General features: G+C 36.4%; 1 protein-coding gene across 2 annotated transcripts; it reads left to right on the top strand.

Moving 5' to 3' along the window:
• Positions 1–10,156: 10,156 nt before the first annotated feature.
• Positions 10,157–24,161, top strand: LOC141626330 (peptidyl-prolyl cis-trans isomerase CYP23-like). 2 transcript variants are annotated; one of them, XM_074440202.1, is made up of 9 exons: positions 10,157–10,435; positions 11,194–11,307; positions 11,400–11,548; positions 12,655–12,727; positions 12,813–12,902; positions 14,408–14,447; positions 15,450–15,532; positions 15,638–15,671; positions 23,858–24,161. In XM_074440202.1, exons 1-8 carry the CDS (start codon positions 10,328–10,330, stop codon positions 15,656–15,658), a joined length of 678 nt encoding a protein of 225 aa, XP_074296303.1. In that variant the 5' UTR covers positions 10,157–10,327; the 3' UTR covers positions 15,659–15,671; positions 23,858–24,161. The 2 variants fall into 2 exon arrangements, with proteins under 2 accessions (XP_074296303.1, XP_074296302.1); XM_074440201.1 differs by lacking the exon at positions 15,638–15,671 and having other exon boundaries at positions 10,158–10,435; positions 15,450–15,564.
• Positions 24,162–24,561: the final 400 nt, after the last annotated feature.

The raw sequence follows: 24,561 nt of genomic DNA, 5'->3' as shown, positions 1-24,561 counted from the left end.
TTTTTTAAAGATAAGTTGATGAACAATGTTAAGAGCAAATGGATACATCAATTAAATGAAATGATTAAGTGTGTATCACGGAAGCTCGAAGAAACAAGTGACGTTTGAAGGTAACAGTTATTCTGACTGTTACACGATGGTCTTAGTTTATGAAGTGAAACAGAAGACCAGGAGTGACAGTATCCAGGACTGTTACTAACAAAATCGTAAAAGGAAAACGAGTAAATAAGTTGCGGCGGAATTAAAAGCGAAGAGATAAACAACACAACGATTTTGAATTGGTTTGGCCGACACTTTAAAGGCCTACGTCCAATCTTCTTTTATTGATAAGTGATGTAATCTACTCCGACTACTTTGAAACACTAACAACAAAAGGACCAAAAACCTACTCCGGTTGCGACACGAGTTCTAAGACTACTCCGTCTATGAACTCTACACTCTAACTTAGAACGTTTATAAGTATCAAGTTTCCACAGACTGATTCTTAACAAGAATTGATATGGACAACTTACAAGATCAAACGGTTCATAAGTGAGAGAGTTTAATACTTAAAGCCACGGTTGTTATGACTGTAACACTTGAAGACTTTAAAAGCTTTGCAAAATATTAAAACGGTTTTTAAACTTGAAAGCAATTTTGCAAACTCAATTAAATTCTCAGAAAAGTCTTAAGGAAGAAGTGAGAAGAGACACTCCTTTTATAGAGAGGGTAAGCAAGGGAAGCAAGCTAAGGTTTTGTAAATCAAAAGTCTTCACATGTGATGAAGACTAACTCTTTCCCAACCTTGCACAAAAGAGAGCACTCTTTTAAGAAACAAAAGAAGAAAAGTAGGTTTGTAATTATCCAAAATAAGCCTTTGGTTTTTCAGAAAACAAAGAATAGAAAACAAGTCACAACATGACAAGTTTGGACAATAATAGCATAAAGCAAACTTTGTTTTATAAAAAATCAAGGATACAATTTGGTACAAAGGAGGAAACAATTTGAATTGATAATTAGCTAAACCTGTTTCTAGAAACCCAACTCTTTAAAAAGGAATCTGAAAGTTGTCATTTAAATCCAAGCCAATTAAAGTGATAAAAGGTATTTTCGACAAATGAAACCGAGTTTCAAGTGTTACAGACCAAGGTAACAGTCCAGGCTATTGTTACTTGCAAGAGTAGCAGTAGTCTTGACTGTTGTTATTGCCTTTAAATACTCTACTCCCTAACTTGTATATTAGATGACACAATTGACTCTAAATCTTTGGGTGATCAACAATTCAACACATCTTAATCCAAGCTTGAGTTGTGCAGTAAACCTGAAAAGGTACACTTAGAAACACGATTAAATTGGGCATATCATCATCAACAAATATGTCCTAATAAATTCCCCTTTTGATGATGACAAGCCCCATAAAATTAATCTTCCCATTGAGTTCCCCTTAAGTGGTCAGTCCAAGATAAATCATGAGGGTAGAAATAAGAGCAATGTAGACTTAAGAAACACACAAAGCCTAGAACAAGATTACTAACATATATAATCCACCACATAGCAAGAGTTTTATCAATAAGCAAGTAGAAAGAACATGAATTTTCCCTTTTCCCCCTCTTGACATCATCAAAAAGGTAAGAGGCTACCCCCGGAGATAGAATAATCATGCATGAGACGTCACATGAAAGACAACCATAGTTGCATCATAATAACAAGGTCAACACAAAGCAAAGGTTTAAACATGAGTCCAAACACAAAGTTCAACAAGGCTAAGCTATAGTTTAATTAGTACACCACCTAATGATAATGAGAGAGGGACAAGATGTGTAAGGCAAAAGACAAGTTTGAGTATGGGCAAATTCAGGGTGCGGAAGTTTGGTCATCGTTTTTTGTGTATAATAAAGAGGATTTCAAAATGGTTGAGGTTTGACAATGAAGGTCGGAGTCACAATCATCTCTACTATTGCATTGGACTTTGTACATATTTGAAACCACCAAGGTATGCACCGATATGAGTTCTCAACATGTGATGAAGGAACATCAACTTCTTATATTTTGCTTAGTACACAACATGTGATGAGGGAACATCAACTTCTTGTATGTTGCTCTCATTTCATGAAAATTCTTGACAAATTTGATCTTGACCTTTGAGCATAGCAACAGTGGCATACACTGTGACTTCCTTTTTATTTCTCCCAAATTTTCGCTTTACTTCTTTTCTCAAGAAGGACGCCCTCAATGTCATCTATCTCGTTTCCAGTAATTACAATCACTTTGACATTTCGTATATTGTCTTCCCATTTCTTTCCACCTTTTTTTTTTCTCATTCTCCATTTTTCCAACCAACTTCTCAATCATCTCTTGATGCATATGTAGAACATGTAGTTGTTTGGTTCTTTGTTTCACATATACCTTTGCAACATAAGTGAATTGAATGTGAAGGGGTGAGATATTTGGGTATTGAAAATGAAGGATTTTGAGCGATTTGAAGAGTAAGAGACATCCATTTGAAGGTGGTTGAAAAGGTTGGTATTCGAATTGATTTGAGAGGGGAGGTGTCCTCATTCAATAGGGTATGTACCATTAAACACAAGACTAGACATGCGGTTGAGTGATTATTAAGCACACACACGATTTATCGATTATGGACATAACATGGAATGAATAAACTAGAATAAAAGATAGCAAACCCGTTCTAGTCAATCATATGAGGGATTAGTTAAATTCACACAAAGATTACATGCAATTAATTAAACCAATTTGTAACCTAAGTTTTTCAAATTGTTCTCTTGCAAGTGGTTTAGTAAATATGTCGGTAATTTGATTTTCAGTTTTGCAAAAAATAAGTTTAACATGCCCTTTTTCTACGTGATCACGAATAAAATGGTGACGAATCTCAATATGCCTAGTCTTAGAATGTTGAATCGAACTTTTGGATATATTTATTGAACTCGTATTATCACACATGATGGGGACGAAGTCATAAATAATACCAAAGTCTAGGAGTTGTTGTCTTACCCAAAGAAGTTGAGAACAATAATGTGCGGCACTAACATACTCACTTTCGGCCGTTGAAAGAGCCACCGTATTTTGTTTCTTTAAGCCCCATGAAATGAGACAAGGACCCAAGAATGTTGCAATCCCGGATGTACTCTTTCGATCTACCGTGCAACCCGCATAATCCGCATCGGAAAAACCTATAAGATCAAATGGACAATATAAGGGGTACCATAAGTAGAGATCTTGTGTTCCAATCAAATACCGAAGAATTTGTTTAACGGCTTTAAAATGGGATTCTTTAGGATTTGCTTGGAACCTAGCACATAAACAAACACTAAAGAGAATGTCGGGATGACTTGCGGTCAAGTAAAGAAGTGAGCCTATCATACCTCTATACACCTTTTCACTAACATTCTTACCGAATTCATCTTTGTCCAATTTAGACCCGGCTACCATAGGTGTATCATGAGACTTACCATTAGTCATCCCAGATTTCTTAAGCATTTCCTTAATGTACTTTTGTTGATGGATCATGATTCCATCCTTTGTGTGCTTGATTTGGAGCCCAAGGAAAAATCCGAGCTCACCCATCATGCTCATTTCAAACTCCGATTTCATTAGTTCCGAAAAGTACACATAAAGGAGTTTATTTGCTGCACCAAATATAATGTCATCAACATATACTTGGACAACCAACAGTTCAGCAGCCTGTGACTTTAAAAACAGTGTTTTGTCAATGGAGCCTCTTCTAAAACCATTTTCAATAAGAAATTTAGACAATCTATCATACCAACACCTAGGTGCTTGTTTTAAACCATAAAGAGCTTTGTCTAATTTGAAAACATGGTTAGGTAAATCATTGTCTTTAAAGCCCGGAGGTTGCTCCACAAAGACATCCTCTTCCAAATACCATTTAAGAAAGCTGTTTTGACATCCATTTGGAAAAGTTTAATGCCTTTGTGAGCCGCAAAAGCTATAAGTAATCGTATGGCTTCAAGTCTAGCTACCGGTGCATAAATTTCATCGTAATCAATACCCTCTTGTTGGCTATAACCTTGCACCACTAGTCTAGCCTTGTTCCTTACGATTTCTCCCGAGTCATCAAGCTTATTGCGAAAGACCCATCTAGTACCAATGACGGTACGATTAGATGGTCTAGGGACTAAGTGCTATACCCCATTCCTCTTGAATTGATTGAGTTCATCTTGCATAGCTATTAACCAGTCAGCATCAATCAGGGCGATTGTCACATTGGCTGGTTCCACTTGAGAGAGAAAAGCATTGTGGACACAATACTCATCAAGATGGGCAAGATTGTTGAGAGAGGCTCTTGTTCGAATTCCAAAATTGAGATCACTTGTGAGATTTGAGAGTGGATGAGAGCTTTGATGTTTCCACTTCTTTGGAACAATGGTTTCTTATTTCCCCTCAGCAGTAGCAGTCTTAGTGACTGTTTCCTCCTGATTAGAGTGGTCATCCTCAACACTATCCTGAGTTGCTTCATTTCTGGAAGTGGAGGCAACGATCGTTGGAGTGCATTGCGTCCGAGAAGAAAAACATGGATGAGAGTTACCACGTGTTCCCCCTGGATTGTTGCTTTTATTTGGAGGTAACAGTCCCTGAGGTTGTTGCAGATCAGCGTCATTGTTCAATGCTTCCACTTCTTCAAACACAAAGTCCTTTCGAACAAGACCAATTTTGAACTCATCATCATCATCATCGTCATCTTCTACAATTTGTACCTGTCCAAGTATGCTAAATTCATCAAAAATGACATGGACACTTTCTTCAATTAACATGGTTCGTTTATTGTACACTTTATAAGCCTTGCTATGATCGGAATAACCAATAAAAACCGCTTCATCGCTACGTGGATCGAATTTACCCAAGTTATTTTTACCATTGTTATGGACAAAACATTTGCTACCAAAACATCTAAAATATGAGATATTAGGCTTTCTTCCACGTAGTAATTCATATGGTGTTTTATTAAGTATGCTCTTTATCATAACACGGTTATAAATGTAACAAGCGGTATTTACCGCTTTACCCCAAAAGTTTCTAGGCAATTTACTACATAACAACATAGTTCTAGCCATACTTTCAAGACTTATATTCATGCGTTCAACAACTCCATTTTGTTGAGGAGTTCTAGGAGCCGAAAAATTGTGGTCAATGCCATTATCATCACAATAGGCACCAAATGATGAGTTTTCAAATTCGGTTCCATGATCCGTTCTTATGGAAACAAGTTTTAAGTCAAGTTTGTTTTGGATTCTTTTTAACCAAATTTGAAATTCATCAAATGCCTCATATTTAGAGCTTAAAAAGAGAGCCCAAACAAATCTAGAAAAATCATCAACAATAACACACACATAACGACTACCACCTCTACTCCTAGTTCTCATAGGTCCACAAAGGTCAATATGTAATAGTTGAAGAGGACGAATGGTACTAACACACTTTTTGGATTTAAAGGAGCTTCAAATATGTTTGCATCTAGCACATTCATCACATAACTTATCAAATTCAAACTTCATGTTAGGAAAACCTTCAACTAGGTCAAGTCTTCTAAGGGTATTAAGAGTTTTAGCACTAACATGTCCAAATCTTTTGTGCCACAACCAAGGGTCATTTTTAATTACACTCATGCAAGACATAGTATGACCGGATAGCATGTTCAAATCGGTTAAGTAAACATCTTTGACACGTCTACCTTCAAGAATCAACTCATGGGTTGTATCATCAATAATACGACATAAATTAACACTAAATTCAACAATATTACCCTTATCACAAAGTTGACAAATACTAAGGAGATTATGCTTCAAACCTTTGACAAGCCGCACGTTGTCGACACAAAGTAACGATGACTTACCAACCTTTCCAATGCCTATTACTTCACCTTTTTTATTGTCACCAAACGTTACCGTGCCACCATCATAAGCTTTAAGTGAGAGGAATTGGCTTCTATCACCCGTCATGTGAGGAGAGCATCCACTATCCAAGTACCAATTGCGGCCGCCTCTCACCAAGCCCTACACAAGATTAGACTTTGAGTTTAAGAACCCAAACAAACTTGGGTCCCCTTTTATGATCAACATATCTCACAATGTCTTTCCTAATCCACATTTGCTTTACAACTTTAATGTTCTTGTTAATGTCATTATGTCTTTTCTTGCAAGCATTAAAGACATGACCATTTTTACCACAATAGTTGCAAATAATGTATTCGGGAAGACCAACATATTTCCTTCTCCTAAAATCGGGTTTAGGTTTCTGTATATAACAGTTTGTCTGACTGTTCTATTTAAAACCTAAGCCGGCAACTTTATCACATCTTTCGAATTGACTAGTGAGAAAATTTAAGACAGTTTGACTTAGCTTCCTTCCCATTTCTCAGTGATATTTTTAGCATTCACAAGTTCTTTAGTCAAATCATTGACTCTAGTGAGGAGATGCAAGTTCTTTTCCTTTTCCCTTTTGAGTTCATTATCATTTTCAATTTCTATAGACAATATTTTTTCCACTATGAAGTTATGAGTGTGAGCATTGAGTTTAGACACAAGGTATCCAATTCTTTCTTTAGAATCCTCATACTTAGATGTCATTTTATCAAGACGTTTGTTTAGATCAACTAATTCTTCGGATCTTTTGTGAGCATTAGACTTACAGGTGCTACATTCGGGCATACCTTTTTGGAAAAAAGGCAAGCTTTTCATGAAGAACTCCTATTTCTTTCTTGTGATCACATAATTCAATTTTAAGACGCTCGTTTTCATTGGCAAAATGTTTGACATGTTCATTTGACTTAGCTAGATCTTTGTTGGAAGCAACAGTTTCAGATACTGTTTCTCTTAAGTCAATTATCTCAACCACTAGGTCATACAATTCATCTTTGTCCTTCAAAAGGTCATCACGTTCCTTGGTTAGCAAGGAAACTTGCATCACCAAGGTGGTGTTGACATTTTCAGGGTCAGAGACATCCGTGGGGATCATCTTAAGACACTCTAGTTCGTGGGACAGGTCTTTGTTGATTTTCTTGACTCTTTTTATCTCATCATGCATCTCAGAAGTAACAGTCACACAGTCTGTGGCTTTAAGTTCATTTTTAAGAAGGACATTCACTTGGGCGATTTCTTCTATCTCATTTTGCATGACATCTAGCTTTACATTTTGAAAACGACACTTATCGAAAAGTTGATCAAGAAGCTTACATACTTTCTCCTTGGAGTAAGTTCTAGCCTTGGCCTTTAGATGATTTACCTCATTATCGGAATCGGATTCAGAGTCATCGGGATTAGCCATGAGGCATCTAAGGTGTTCAATTTTTGAGGATTTAGAGACTTTGTTCTTGAGATTTTGTGAAATACACATTTTAGCCTCTAGTTGCTCCTCGATGAGTTCCTCATCTTCCTCGGAGTCGGACATTCCCCAAATTGCGGTCATGACTCTATGTTTGTAGTCCTTTTTAACTTTTATCTCGTTTTTCCTTTGATTTGATTTCATCCCACTTGGGACATTCTTTAATTTGGTGAGTTTTATCACCACACTTAAAGCATCCCACAGTGGAACTAGGCCGTTTCTTAAGAAAACGTTTTTTCGAGTAATTATTATTGAACTTTCTATTTCCTTGATCATTGACCAACCCAACTAGATTCCTTGAGAACATAGCAAACCCGTCTTCCTCCTCGTCTTCTCCATCGCTTGGAGAGGACGTGAGAGCGAGACTCCTTCCCTTTGAAGACTCACGAGAATGCTTGTCGAGATTGAACTCGTGAGCCATTAGTGAAACCATTAGTTCATGAAGAGATAGGGTTGACAAATCTTTGGCTTCCTCTATAGCGGTAACTTTGGGTTGCCACTTAGAGGTGAGACTACGAAGGATTTTCCGAATGATGTCCACGGACTCGAAATTCCTTCCTAGACTTTTTAGCTCATTAATAATACAAGAAAAACGTGAAGAAAAGCTATTTATGGACTCGTCCTTTGACATTCCAAACATCTCATATTGTTGCATGAGAAGGCCAATACGGTGTTTTCTAACTTGGGAAGTCCCCTCATAAGCAAGTGCAAGAGAGTCTCAAATAAATTTTGCCGTAGGACATCCAGAGATTCGACTAACTTCCCCCTCACTAACACAACGTTGAAGAATCGACATTGCCTTGGACTTCTTTTCGGCAATTTGAAATCATTTTCATTGTAATTTCTTTCCTCTTTGATTTTGGTGAAACCGGTTAGGATGTCGGTTTCCTCAATGACAAGAGGTCCATTTTGGATGATGGTCCAATATTGATAGTCGATACTTTTGATGTAATGTTCCATTTTGAGTTTCCACCATCCAAAATTCGCACCAGTAAAGACCGGGATCTTGGAGTGTTTTTCGAAATCCATTACCCAAGAATCAAACTCTAAGCGCCATTAGCCTTGATCAAGAGCACGAGGCTCTGATACCAATTGAAGAGTTTATGGATTCTAAGTACCTAAGAGGGGGAGGGGGTGAATTATGTACTTTTTAAAAGTTTTGACTAAACTTAATTGATTTAAGTTAGTCAAATGAAATGATATCTCAAGTATCTAACAAACACCCCTTTTAAATGAAAGTTAAAAGGCGTATTGTTGAACTGACTAGAGCAACAGTGAGACAGACTGTTACTGATGGCTTTGCAAATGTTATATTAAAAAACGATGAATGAGTTTAACTGAAATTGCAACTTAAATCTCTATTGTTTAAAGATAAGTTGATGAACAATGTTAAGAGCAAATGGATACATCACTTAAATGAAATGATTAAGTGTGTATCACGGAAGCTCGAAGAAACAAGTGACGTTTGAAGGTAACAGTTGTTCTGACTGTTACACGATAGTCTTAGTTTATGAAGTGAAACAGAAGACCAGGAGTGACAGTATCCAAGACTGTTACTAACAAAATCGTAAAAGGAAAACGAGCAAATAAGTTGCAGCGGAATTAAAAGCGAAGAGATAAACAATACAATGATTTTGAATTGGTTCGGCCGACACTCTAAAGGCCTACGTCCAATCTTCTTTTATTGATAAGTGATGTAATCACTCTGACTACTTTGAAACACTAACAACAAAAGGACCAACAACCTACTCCGGTTGCGACACGAGTTCTAAGACTACTCCGTCTATGAACTCTACACTCTAACTTAGAACGTTTATAAGGATCAAGTTTCCACGGACTGATTCTTAACAAGTATTGATATGGACAACTTACAAGATCAAACGGTTCATAAGTGAGAGAGTTTAGTACTTAAAGCAACGGTTGTTATGACTGTAACACTTGAAGACTTTGAAAGCTTTGCAAAATATTAAAACGGTTTTTAAACTTGAAAGCAATTTTGCAAACTCAATTAAATTCTCAGAAAAGTCTTAAGGAAGAAGTGAGAAGAGACACTCCTTTTATAGAGAGGGTAAGCAAGCTAGGGTTTTGTAAATCAAAAGTCTTCACATGTGATGAAGATTAACTCTTTCCCAAACTTGCACAAAAGAGAGCACTCTTTTAAGAAATAAAAGAAGAAAAGTAGGTTTGTAATTATCCAAAATAAGCCTTTGGTTTTTCAGAAAACAAAGAATAGAAAACAAGTCACAACATGACAAGTTTGGACAATAATAGCATAAAGCAAACTTTGTTTTATAAAAAATCAAGGATACAATTTGGTACAAAGGAGGAAACAATTTGAATTGATAATTAGCTAAACCTTTTTCTAGAAACCCAACTCTTTAAAAAGGTATCTGAAAGTTGTCATTTAAATCCAAGCCATTTAAAGTGATAAAAAGGATTTTCGAAAAATGAAACCGAGTTTCAAGTGTTACAGACCAAGGTAACAGTCCAGGATATTGTTACTTGCAAGAGTAGCAGTAGTCTTGACTGTTATTATTGCATTTAAATACTCTACTCCCTAACTTGTACATTAGATGACACAATTGACTTTAAATCTTTGGGTGATCAACAATTCAACACATCTTAATCCAAGCTTGAGTTGTGCAGTAAACCTGAAAAGGTACACTTAGAAACACGATTAAATTGGACATGTCATCATCAACAAATATGTCTTAACACAATCGCCGATCATTTATTTTGGGCGGAACACACAGTGGGGTCTGGACGAAGAAGAAGTATTTTTGGGCATTGATATGTGGTCTAGCAGGGAGGCTTAGCAAAAGAGAGGAAGCACCAAAGAAGATGCTGATTGAGTAAGGTGAAGAGAAAGTTGGGCCAATTTTGAATTGGGCTGGTCTTATTATAAGAGTAATCTTAGAGAACAATTAGTGATTCTAAAATCATGTGATTAATGGAACTTCCTACCTACAACCAAACTAAGCAGTGAAAAATGATGGGGATTCAAAAGACCTTCATAATTCTGGGTTTCTTAATCGTCAATCTCACATTTGGACTTGGTGAACAACCCCAACTTGGATCATCTCGTGTTGTTTTCCAGGTAACATCAAATGTCTCTTAATTATCTTCACATCCCTTATCTTTTTTAATCTTTAATCTTACGACTTGCATTTGGTAACAAAATTACTCAAAATTTGGATGGTTTTACTCATCATTTGGTATTGCGTGTTTTTTATACATTTATTGTAACTAATATTCATTCTGTACAACATTGGGAAATTTTGGTGAAACTGCAGCTTTTTTTATAATGGTAAAGTTGGGTTTTGCAATATGGTTTGGTTGAAATTAGGGTTGCGTCTACCCAGATCATTTATTCTAATCACATTCAAATATTGGTGATCAGTTGATCGTAATTATTACATTTTCAAGAATATGGTTGATCTTGATTCTGTCGCATTTGATAAAGTTTCAGGCTTTTTAAATAACTATTGATTATTGAGAAAATGCTCTTTTTCGTTCAATCCGTATTGATTTAAGTTTACTCACACGTAGTATGAACATGAATAATCTCATAAGGATAACTCTCAATCTAGAAAAGCTTATAGTTTCGAACATATTGGCAACTCTACTTGTGAGTTTGTCGCCTATAGATTTCCATTTGCCGCTTGTGCTACCTGGGTAGAGTTCCACATAGAAAATTCGAATATATGGATTATAGAATCAAGTTTACTATATTTGGTGATGATCTGGGATTTGATTTTCTCTTTTACGTAAGTGATGAGTACAGACCTAGGGGAATAACCTTCTTTCGGCGTGCGTTTCAAGTTTCAATAACTCCGACATTCTTACTGATGACAGACAACTTATGGAGATATTGAATTTGGATTCTATCCTACCGTGGCTCCTAAAACAGTTGAACACATTTTCAAACTTGTTCGCTTGGGTTGCTACAATACCAATCACTTCTTTCGGGTGAGGTGTTGACTTTTTAATCTTGCCTTGATTTTGTTTAAACCTGTTGACATTAAATTAGAATATGATGTAAAGTTTATCTGCTTGGACAGGTCGATAAGGGATTTGTAGCTCAAGTTGCTGATGTTTTAGGAGGAAGGACAGCACCAATGAATGCTGACCAGAGGACGGAAGCTGAGAAAACGGTTGTTGGTGAATTTAGTATGGTCAAACATGTTAGGGGAATCCTTTCCATGGGAAGGTGATTATTACCTTACCTTTTTGTTTCTATACTTGGGGGTATGTTCTGTTTTTGTATCTGCTGCTTCTACGTACTCAAGTCTTCTACATTGATTTTTGAATATAATATAATCTCTTTTTTTTTTTTTTTTTGGATGGGGGGCAAAAATAAAAAACAAAAGAAAACGTTACAAATTAGAGCTTGCAACTAGTGATCTCGCCCGATAACCCGATACGAACGCGACACGTAGTTAACGGGTTCGGCTTGAGACATTTTAACCCATCTAAGTATTTGAGTCGACATGAACACGACACGAAAGGTAAATGAGTCGGGTTAGTGTTTTAACCCGTTTAGTTAAATAGGTTGAAATCAGGTTTGGATGTCATGTTAACCCATTAACCCATAGGACCCATTATCATATATGGCCTAAACCAAGCTATAAAAAGATATCCAAACAAAATGTTGAAATCCTACATTTTTTTAATGACGGGTTAAACATGTCATTCAAGTTAAATGGGTTAGGTGGGTTGAATTGGATGAAATTGCGCTGTTTAAAAATAATCGTGTTAAGAAAGTCGGGTTGGGTCACAAGAAAGTTAAATAGTTTGAGTTAGGGTTCAGGCGCGTACCACGAACACGATGCAGCGAGGTCTATTACAAATTATATAGAAAATGCTGCTAAGAAAGACTAAGCTGGAGCCTCCATGGCCGCCTCAGTTACAATGTTCATCCTCTTGCCTCTGAACTGTTCCATCAATGTCAGCTCAGAATTAATAAAAACACTTAGAAGGTTCTAGGAAGGATCAAACTCAGACCTCACTAAAATAGAGTACATAAACCTTACAACCACTATGACACATCCAAACTAACATTCTTCTGCTGCAATTATATTTCCTTAAACTGGGTTTGGAGGCTGCAGGTGCTGCTAGTCCCATCTTCTCTACTACTTCAAAGCATGTCCTGGGTCATGCTTTTTTTTGTTTTGTTTTAAAAGGGTTAAAAGTAACCTTGTTGACTTATTTGTTACATACTGTCTCATCCATATCATGCTTTAGGCTATGGATTTGTGTGCTTGTCCATTGTATAGATATGTACCTTATTCCCTTGAAATCTAATGCCTGTTGTAGGTATGAAGATCCTGATAGTGCATCATCTTCCTTTTCCATGCTTTTTAATAATGCACCTCACCTTGATGGAAAAGTATGTTGACTTCTTGAAATTTTTGAAGCACAATATGATTTATAGGCCTGGTTTTCTGATGTGCGTTGTTGCCAAATTTCTTCAGTATGCAGTTTTTGGTAAGGTCACCAAAGGTGATGAGACATTAAGCAAACTTGAAGAGTTGCCCACCAGAAAGGAGGGTATCTTCGTGATGGTACTTGTTTATTACTCTGTCCTGTTTTGTTCCAACAGATGGTCAGTTTGAATCCCGTTATTTATGTGTTCAGTCTGTTGATTTTGTGTTATTAATGGAGATGTGCATCGTGATTTTGATTTTTTTTTTTTTTTCGACAATAGTAAACTTTCATAAATAAAAGGAGGTACTACAAACCGTTTATTTAAAATACAAATAAAGAGGGGTTAGATACCCCCGAGCTACCGAATATAACCGATGAAAAAGTACAAGAAGTCGTAACTGAAGAGAAAATACGAATCTTCTTAAAAGGTGGATGATAGTGGGTGTCAAATTCGATGGACTGAACTTCCTTTCTCTTGGTCCTTGTAAGCGTAGAGATAGAGCGAGCAGATCTGCAAAAAATCTTGCTTTGCCTGAAACAATTTCTGGAACTTGATCAAGATTGATCTTCATGATTATAGTTAGGGGTGTAACGGAGCCGAGCCGAGCTCGAGCATACCTATGACTGAGCTCGGCTCATATTGTAAAAATCGAGTTCGAGCCCGAACCCGAGCTCTTGAAATCAAGGCTCGGGATCGGCTCATATATTATTTTACGAGCCCGAACCCGAGCCCGAGCTTTGTTTGCGTACCATTTTTTTGAGCATTATTTTAGTTATAACGTAATTTTTGATTTAAAAATTCAAATTCAAACGAGAATATTATCTTTTTTGTTAGCTTATAATAACAATTATTATGTAATTTTATCTTATAAACTAATATTTTAATTTATTTATTTTAAAATTGATTCAATTTAAGTAAATATATTGAAAAACATTTAAGTAAATTTTAAAATAACGAGCTAAAACGAGCTCCCGAGCCGAGCCTTAGTGTGCTCGAGCTAGGCTCGGTTAGCTTGAGCTTAGTTTGACCGATCTCGAGCCGAGCTTTGACCGAGCGGATCCCGAGGGCTTGTCGAGCACGCTCAGTTCATTTACCGCCCTAATTATAGTTTCTAACCTCTATGCTTCTTGCGTAGTGAAGTTGCCGTGTGTCGATGCATTTTGTGACGCAATTTTCATTATGGGGGATGACAGCTTTATATTTCGTTACATAATGATCGTTACGTAACGTCAGCTTGATATTATGTTACATAATGGTCGTTCCGTAGAGGGAACATTTTAATAACTCGGTGGACACCATTATATAAGGAGGCAGCCTTGTCAAATATGCAGTATTTTCCTTGTAAATTCGTTACAGAATTTTCTATTGATTACCCAACTTCGTCTTCTCTGACGGTTCCAAAGGATGATTCATGTAGCTGACGACGTTGATTGTATTGGAGTGGGGAGGGAAATGGAGGGATCCATTTTCTCTTGTACAAGACATTAAAATCCCTCCAACATAGGAAAGATTTGGAGGCAAACAAAAGTCTCAATCCCCTACTTCTCTCCCGACCACTTTCCTCCAATTTTAGATCAAAAGTGAATAAATTTCAACTTTGTGTTTAAACTTGTCTTAGTTTCTTATCCTTTGCCTTTTCAGCCTCTGGAGCGGATCACAATCCTGTCTTCTTACTACTATGGTGAGGAACACATTTGCCTTTCCATGTCTGTGCACCTTATACTCCTTGTTGTCTATTTATTACCGTATTTTCTTCTTATGCCTGCATCATCATTTTGATGGACCATAAGAAAAGATCAAGTAATAGTTATGACCTCTTCTGGATTAGTTCGTAGGAGATTTGTGAAATAAGAGCCACCTTTACAAATATGAATGAACAAGTATGTTCCTAATCTATAGTCCATTTACGTAACCCTCTAAAGTATAGTGTTAGTGGTTGTGTGTGCCGTATAGTAGTTCTGTTGGTGCCATTTTTCCACTCTTTATCTATTAGTCAAATTTTTCTCAAAAACAAAATAGTCAGAATATAGATGACGAGTAAAGAGTTGTGCCTATATCAACTGCATATATGACTATCTGCATGTGATACTCCTTTCCGAGAATAAATTTTCTAATTTCTATTCTTGGGTGTTCATAAATAAATTTTCCACTTGGATCACTCTATTCCTTTTTTTTTTTTTTTTTTTTTTTTATTTATTTTTATTTTTATGTATGTTATGTATGGAATGTGGTTATAATGATCTATGAATCTCCTTTTTATAATTTTGTATTTCGTTTTCAGAACCTTTAATAGGAAAATAACATTTCCGTGTTGCTAAAATAGGAGTATGGCTGCGTACATCCGGCCTCCCTATCCCACAATTTGCAAGTGCCTTAAAAAGGCACTTGGGTAATGTTGTTGTTGTGCAAAAAAAAGTTGGATGTTTATTCATGGACAATAAAATTGAGCTTTAACTAGGAATGCTATATTCACGTCTAATATCAAGAGTATTTAGTTTCTGTTGACAGGATTAATCTTTCATTCCTTTGGAACTTAGATGAATGTGTAACATATGATATGTGGCGAGTATACCTGGGCATTAATTGGCCATAAGAACACATGAAATCAAACAAATGAAACATGCGGCTGTTTTATTCCTCCCCCTTCTCAGTAGTGACCATACCATATCTGTAACTCTTCTAGATATTAATGGCGAGACATGTGAAGATGAGAGATCAATTCTAAGAAGACGGCTTGCTGCGTCATCTGTTGAAATCGAGAGATGGGTAATACGGAGTTACCAATATGCTATATTAAAGTTCTTTATAATTTTTTCTTTCTATGTTATTGTCATGGCTATTGACCTCTTTTTTCTGCCCCCCTCTTGACAGAGAATGAAGTGCTTCCCTTAATACAATATATGAGGTCAGTGTCGTGACTCTAACTTTCATGTTTGATTTCTAGAGACTGGGGCATATACATATTAACATTGTCTCTACTGTTACAGGTTTGTTATTCAATATTGTTTGTTTGCCACATGTACTTAAATTGTCTTTGGGTGTGCATGTTTCATATTGAGTTGGTTAGAATGGTTATCATTGACTATTGATATGTGTACTATAAAGTTCCAACATTTTTAGGTCGGTTGTGACTTTGCTTGTAAAATTTGAAGGAAATAATAATAGATGGTGGTGTTAGACTCTTACGACGCGTTTGATGAGGGTAAGGGAATGGAAGCAAGAGAGGAATATGAGGGGAAAGCCGGAAAGGTAAGGGACTACCCCAAGCTTTCATTCTTGTTTGGTTACTCCAGGAAAGGGAATACCACTAACTACCCATTTTTTCCTACACAATCATCAACCACAACTACCTTCCACACAACCTCACACTGCCCACCCTAGACAACCGCCAGCGCACGACTTAGTTTAAAAGGTGTGCCTCTAGTCCACCTAAGGCACGCCTTGGATGAGGCACTAGCCAAAGCGCCTCGGTGCATTTTAGGTGCGCCTTTTAGGTAAGACTCACGTAATGAGGCTCACGAGTATGCACTTTCCATATTTTTTTTCCTTTTGGATCTTTTATTATGCCATTTTTCCCGTTGCTCTCAACTTCTTTTACTTTGCATGCTAACCAACTTGAAAACTTTTAAAAACGGTATTGTTGCCCAAATTTTTTTGTTAGCCCAGAGCCACTGGTAATGGCATGTTTGTTTTACAAGACACACCATTAGTAATTGTGTGATTATTAAGCTGCAATAGAAGTGGAGTCAACAGAAGTGAAGTCAGTAGCTATTGACCTCTATGACAAACAAACACGCCACTGCCACTGACGTGTTTCCGTAGTAAACACACTATTGGTAGTGGCGTGTCTATTCAGCCAAGTTCTTTTTTAGACAACGTGTTAGTTTTGGCAAAACATTATAATATTGCATTAAATTGTTACAATAACACTAACACATCAAATTTTTGCCACAAGATCGACTTGTTTGCATAAAAAAAAGTTTACACTCTAGAGTATTTAGCATAGGTGTTTAGATTACAAGTCTTAGAGCTAAAATGTCAAGACATGAAACACCTAAAATATTACAAAACACGTCTTCACATGTATACTTCAAATGACATATAATTCATAGCCACAACACAAAAACAAGAAAAAAACAAGAAATTTGTCAGAAGAACAACTTGTTTTCATATAAAAAGCTTACACACATTAAAATGACATTGATAGGACAAACATGTTTACACAATAAGTCTTAAAACTTAAATGTCATACATGCAAGTAGGGTTACCTAATTCGCTCACCTAGGGTGTGAATTGCGAATTAATACGCCCGTATCAATTCGCAATACGTTTTCGAATTAATTCGCACTAATTCGCGAATTATATATTAATATCAGCGAATTCTAAAATTTCGATTCGTGTATTAAAAACTAAAAATTCAATATGAATTCGCAAAAAGTAGCGAATCGAAGTCGATAGACTTATATTTTTGGTTCATATAATTCAAATATTACGCATAATATACTCTATTGTTTATAAATTGAATACTAAAAGTATAGTGGAGATTGAAGAACTCTAGAAAAGTATAAAGCTTACTTGTAATTAGACCACCACCGCCTTAGGCCTTCTTATTGTGAAAATGAAGGAAAGTGATATTTGATGATTTCATATAACCACAACAATGAATGCATGTCAAATTCTGTACTCATTTCTTTTATTCCAAATTTTTCCAATTAGTTATTACTCTAATTAATATCTCATATTTATCAAGTAAATGAAGCGTATTAGTAATTACGAATTTACGATTTGTTTTCTTTTGTAATACTTTGCGTATTCAATTCCTTATTTTGAACGAATCGCGAATCCGAATTGCGAATTCGAATTATGCGTATTATGAATTCGGTAACCCTGATTATTGCAACACCTAAAATATTACATTAAATTGTTTTAATTCTTCTTCTTCCCTCTTAGACAACACAACCGCTCCCCGTTTAAGGTACCTTGTTCATTGGTAGGACATAGTGGTCGAGTGTCGAGTTCGTTAGCAAGTATTATTGTCATCCAGGACAATTTAATCAAGTGACTGTTCATCACCACCTTAGTTGAACCTTCTTCCCTTGCTTCTAGGGTTGGATGAAGAACATGTGCATAGTGTACATGTACGAGAGATCCAGAGGAGTGCTTGTGAAAGTTGGTCATCATGGAGCAAAAATGAGGGGGCACCTTAGGAGGCATGATATGACAATAATACTTATCACATGTCATATGAACATGTGCAAATCCATGAGCCTGAAATAATACTATAGGATCACATATAATAACCTAAGAAACAATAGTAAGTAAACATAGAAGATATTGAACTTTCCCCATTGAAGTGTCCCCATTGATGGTTAATAAGTAGCATGAGGGATAATGAATCCATGAGTGTGGTCCCTATACCAAACTACGTAAGGGTCGTAATAGCTCATTGTATTGTCATCAGCCTCCACACCATGAAACCTAAATTGGCCATTCCTATCGCACATTGCTATGTAAGGGATTTAAGCTAGGTCTTAGCTATTAGAAGGATGTGAATACAACCATCTCTTAGCACCATCATTAAGACAAAAGGGAAAAAGCAAGAGTTTTATGGCGTCATTGTGCATTCCATTCTTCGTCACTGGTTCACAAACAAACAAATAGCAAAAGAAACTAGTCGTAAATTCAAATAACAACTAAGATTAATCCTAGACACCTTCCCGGACAACGTCAAACTTGATACATTTTAAATTCCCACCTATAAGTGTACGGTATGATTGTTATAGTATATAAGCGTCGAACACGAAGGACAATAAGGATTTGCTATTGGATTTCGTTAAGACTTCAATCCCTTTATTATTTATTAAGTGAATAAGAGTTCTCAAAATTTTTCCGTCCTAAATACATTTGTTTTCTTAAATAAAGAAATTAATGACTATTAAATGCATTCACTTAAATAAGGAAAATAATAACGATAAATTTATTTTATTAAATTATTATCTTTTCATTAAAATTAATTTTCTTTATCAAATTATATTATTTTCTCTAAACTTTTAAGCTTCTAATTAAAATAAAATAAAATTGATAAAATGTAAATTGCTAATTTTTTTTTGATGCTATTATTAGAGAATGATTTGACCCATACTCCGTGTAAAACAAACTTTAAACTCCTTTTGTTAGTTTCGTGACAAAATAAATAGAAAAAAGTTATAAATTGAAATCATTGGCTCTGTCGTATAAAAAATATTTTTTTCACACACATTTAAGTTCATTACTCAATTCTCTTGATTAATTTTCAGTTCCAAATTTTTTTCTCAAAGCAAAATACAATGATGAAAAATGCGAATAATTATTGAGGTACCAATTTTATATAAGTAATATACTAAAAGTAAAAAAAAACATTATATACCGTGCATGCATTGCACAGGGTCTAAATTAGTATAATTAACAATTGAAATCAAGTAAAACTAAGAAAAATAACAATAATAAAATGGGAAGAGGAAAGAAATAGTGCCAAGCTTGAAGTAAACTTGAACAAATGTAGCGTCGGATACATATAGATTATTAAATATAGTACCTATAGTTAAGTGACTAAAATCAACCTAAATAACTTGAAGATGAGAGATTAAGAGGAATAAGAGAAGGGTTTTCTAAAACTACTACTACTGCCCTCTACCTACTGTTTTTGAAAAGTAAAATGAGGCCCCTTAATAAACCAAAGAGCTGCTGTTCTTCAGGTAAAGCACGTTTAATGAAACAGTAGTCAATGTAGAACATACAAAACACCAATTTAAATGAAAATGAGGTGCCGGGGAGTCTCTACCTTTCTTCTTTTCTTTTCCTCAAAACTCAGTCACTCAAAACGCAGCAACAAGTAGTAGTTCCCACAGTGGCAGCTTGTAGTGATGGGCACTGTTTGTTAGTCGCCAGACATGCAGGCTGCTGGTGATGAGTTGATTCCGGCACGGTTATGCATGATGCAGGGTGGCTGGCCACGGTGGTTTAAGGCAGGGAACTATGGTGAGTTTGTCTGGTTGAGGGTGGCCTGCAGAGTATGGTTGATTTTGGGGCTTTGTTTGGGTGATTGATTGAAGGAGTATGGTGGTCCGCCTGGAGGTGCTGAACTGAGGGTGGTGGCAGAGCATGGTGGGCAAAGGTGGTGCTGCAATTTCCTGGGTAGAGGATTAGCAATTGTGGTGAAGAAGCTCAAACCATGGTAGCTCAATTTGGTGGACGAAGGTGGCGAGCAGGTGGCTTCATTGGTGCTTTGTGGGAAAGTCTGGTTGAAGGTGGGTCGCTTGTACTGGTTGATTGGGTTTTGATGGTGAAGGTGAGGGAATAAGGAGATGAGGGATAATGTTCAGTGAGTGAAATGGGAATTTGTCAAGGTTAACTTCGACCTTGACTATGGTCTTTGTCAGTTTGGCTCACTCGGCTATCATACTCGCTTATCTGTTCGCTTCTCGATTTTCCCTCCATTTGGTACCTACATGACAAAAAGACAGTAGTAGAAATAGCATGAGTAACATTATTTAAAACTAATAGATTAATGTGTCAATTCAAACCCAAAACGATTGAATAATATTAAATCAGATTAGAATTCGACTATATAAAAGTTAAATTGTGAGTTAAAAATGAGTAAAATACAATGTTATTACTTGGGAGAAATTCAATGTACCATTTGCAACTTTATTCGTATTCGCAAAATCAATACCACCATGAACGCTCTCAAAGATGTCTCGTCTAGCACCTACATGATTGTTGTTGGTGAAAATGATTACTGAGGTCACCGCCAATCACAATAGTGAATTTTGGTTTCGAGTAGAGTTACAATATCACTTGTCGCGGCCTAACATTTTTAAATGGACCAATATTGACTCAAAATGCGGTAAAATGCGATCATGATCTTACCAGGTCCGATATTCAAAACCATGCTCTAACCTCCAACTGTTTTCAGAGACCAAAGTTTATAACTCCAAGGAGTTAGTTAATACCCTTGCTTAAAATCCAACCCGCTTAGTCTCCCACTTGGTCTCTTTTAGTCCTTTTCATAACCTTCTCCACCTTCGTTGTTTACCCCATTAAAGAGCCAATGTTCAAGTTCCAAAATGCAACCTAATTCAATTCCTTGCACATTTGACACCACACTTATACTTTGGGGGCGGCACGCTTCTTGTGGCCCATTTGACACCACCTTCATTCGTAGAGGGGCGCGTCCCTTCTGGGTGACAACCTAATAATCCTTTCATATTGTTCACTACCTTGTAAGCTAACGCCCCAATGATGTTAAATTTTTTTTTTTTTTTTGAGGTGAATGATGTTTAAATTTTGATTAGCACTTGTGCATAATTTTCACTACACCCAACTCTTTGAAGTGTAGCGTGTCGTTGCCCAGTTGACACCACCTTCATTCGTAAAGGTGGCGCGTCCGTTGTGTGTGCCCTTTCATGTTGTTTATTACCTTTAATTTTAAATTTTGATTCATGTCCACGACCCCCTCCCCTCCCTTACCCCGCAATTTGCGGGAGCCATTCAGGCACTGGGGAAACAAACCTATCGCAATACTCCTTATTTACCAAACCTATCGCAATATTTCTTAGTAGCGTGTCGTTGCCCAGTAAGACTTTTTTTACTCTAGCCACGACAAACCTATCGCAATACTCCTTATTTACCAAGAATTGAGATCTGTAATGAATGTCAATAGGATAATGAGAGGTGTAGTTATTTAAAAATATGAGAAAATTCATAACACCTACTTTTTCAAAATTCTCACTTTTTTTTTTCCCCAAAACCCCCACCCCTACTACACGGTATCTCTCCTCACACAAAAAGCCCATTTTCACCATAATTATGTCATTTTTAGCGGGGAAAATGGGCTTTTTGGTGTGAGTTTTAGAGAAAATGTGCACAATAAAGTAAAGGTGGGAGTCGAGTTTTGAAAAAAAGTTCTTTTTCGCGGATACCATTATGAAATATCTTTATTTTAGTGCAAAAGTAATTTTGGAAGTAGGAAAAGAGCATTATATGCACGAAGTCTTTTGTTTTCACAAAAATGAGCTTTTGGTGGGAATTTTCGAAGAAAGTCTTCATAAAAGATGGGAGTTTTGAAAACAAAAGTTGTAAAGGTGGGACTTATGAATTTTCTCTAACAATTATCCATCAATCATATGAGTTATTATCATGTTAACGTTGCGCGCACTATGAAGTTGGCGCCTAATTGTCGAAGGTGAGACTTCAATTGAACAAATCATATAGCCAAAATCCTGACCTCAAATAGGCAAGTTCTAGTTAAATGAGATTCAAGCATTGCTAATTGAAACAAGACATGTGCTGCCATCGGCAAGTAGTAACCAAGGATACCATTTTGGCTTGGTCTCCTTGGAGATTGATATCTTGTTGGAGAACGTAGATACAATAACTCTTGACCAAGAAAAGGGTTTGACATGCAGGTTCCATGTTCATATTAGTCATGTTGATTTGGTTTTAAGTAAAGTTATATGTTGTTTTTTGTCAGTCATTTGCTGGTAAATGTTGGCGAAGCATGTTCAAAACGTTTTATTTAACATTCGAAGGTCTAATTGTCTACATACTACCAATCTTAAATCAGAGAAACACTATTTGGCTACTTGTTATTGTTTTCCTCGACTCTGCCTCAAGTCAACCATGATTGCATAACATCACCATTTTCTTTTGTCTTCTTGTTCTTGTTAATAGGCAAATCTAATAATGGTTGGCCTACCTTTTTCATCATCTATGTAACAAATGAAATTGGTTGATGCTCTTTTGTTTCTTGTTGATGCATGACAATGTAGGGAACTATATCCTACATATTTGATGCTTTCCTATGATGCTTTATAAAAATAACCAAGTGTCATTTATCTTAAGACTGTTTAAGATATGGTTTATATCTTGGTGTAGCAAGCTTGTTCCATTATTTCTGAATCAATTGGGTTAGTTTTTAGACTTATCACCCTATTTATTTCCAACCTGTCCCAGTTCAACTCTTTGCCTCTTAAAAGTATGATCACACATGTTTTGGACTTCGATCCAATGGACAAACTTCTAGTATCCTTGTCTACCTCTTGCCTCTTGGGACTCTTTAAGTTTGTGATCGTACACAATTAAAATCACCAAATTTAGACAAGGTTGTGAAAATGGCCTTCTTAGAGCTCGACAAATGATTCACATAGCGAACTTTTTATTCCCCACTAGTCCAAGTAACATACCATTTGATACTTGTCACCGGATATCAAGCTTGTGACCGTTGTGCCACTCTAATCAGTTTAGTGTTGATTCTATCTTTCTAGATATTTACCTGTTTTAATGTTGATCAAGTCACTATGGTTTGAAGGCGTATATGTCTATCTTTCCGTCTTCAATGAATCCAAAGATAGCAATAATTTAAAGAGGATTATTAAGGAACAACGGAAGATGACTCGCTACAATGACCACACTTTTTTTTTCTTTTTCTTCTGTAGTGGTCATTCGATGCAATTCTCTATGCTATTTTTTTTTATTATGGTCATCCAAAAACAATCTTTGTAGGGTTAAGGATCTTACACATATTCCTCTTACCCCGTCTTTTGCTAAAGGCTAAAGCTGAGTGAGGCATTGAGATAGTTTTGTACTTTGTTGTGTTTAAAGGTATATATGTATATGTTTAACTGATGAAACACTCTAAACCATCCTGTGTCGTGTTCACCACCTTACCCTCAAGCATTGTTATTTTGTTTGGACTGTGCACATAAGGCATAATGCTGCCAAAAATACTGTCTACAACTTCTCTCAAGGTAAGGTAACTAACACTAGCTTTCATATAATTTTGGGGTTGGTTGTCTGGGGCATATCATGTCATACCAATTTCTAATAATCACATGTTTTTTTATAACCAAGTTTGTGCAATTGTCTTTTTCATGTGATGTGTTTGTCGACTCGTCGTACATTCGAAGTTGAAAGAACCTTGGTGACCCCCTCATCGGTCATTTTTACATGTGATCATGTTGAATGATGGAACAACCGGTATGGGAGTATATGCAATGCCATCAAGGCACGACTCTTATCACACCGTTGATTGTGCTTATCTGATCTCTGCAGGTTGGCTATCACCCGGAAGTGTCTCTGATAAGCACTGTTGAATGCCTACTCCTAGATGGCAGCGGGGTAAATAGCGTCAACTCGGAGATGATTATCATACCTGTATGAAAAGGGGTTTGAAAGTGAAGGGTTTCTGGTGTGAGCGAACAGTGTGAATACATGTGACCTGTGAAATGTAGTCTGTTACTAATATTTAATGTGACTTGCTGCTGTCGTATGATGAGAGTTAGTTGCAATGATTTTGATGTTTCCGCTCTTAACTGAAGAAACTGAACCAATTTCTGATTAGATGTTCATGGTAAAATGTTTTGTCTTGGCCCACTTTCTTGTACTATGAATGCATCACCAATGTTGGATGGCGTATTTATTGGTCCAGTCATTTGTATGAGATTATTTACTAGGAACACAAATTGTTTAATAGGACGGTCTCATAGCATAAGACCGGTCCTTTAATAAAAAAAAGCCCAATACACAAGAACAATTGAACAAAGCACCACCCAAATACAACTACATTCCACGTTTTCGTTGATTCCTCCTCCCATCTTCTAGGTCTCTCAACCTCTCTGCCATTGTTAGGAATGGCAACCTCTGCTCCAAGCTCAAATATCAACTACAATTATTCACACAAATATTTACCTCACCCCATGAATTTATTAATTAAACATTTGGTTATCAAGCTAAAGTTGGAAGTCACTAATTTAAAA

Source organism: Silene latifolia, chromosome Y (genome assembly GCF_048544455.1).
Source record: "Silene latifolia isolate original U9 population chromosome Y, ASM4854445v1, whole genome shotgun sequence".
Classification (NCBI taxonomy): Eukaryota; Viridiplantae; Streptophyta; class Magnoliopsida; order Caryophyllales; family Caryophyllaceae; genus Silene; species Silene latifolia.
Note: the sequence above shows the minus strand (reverse complement) of the source record. Positions and strands in the feature narration are given on the sequence as shown.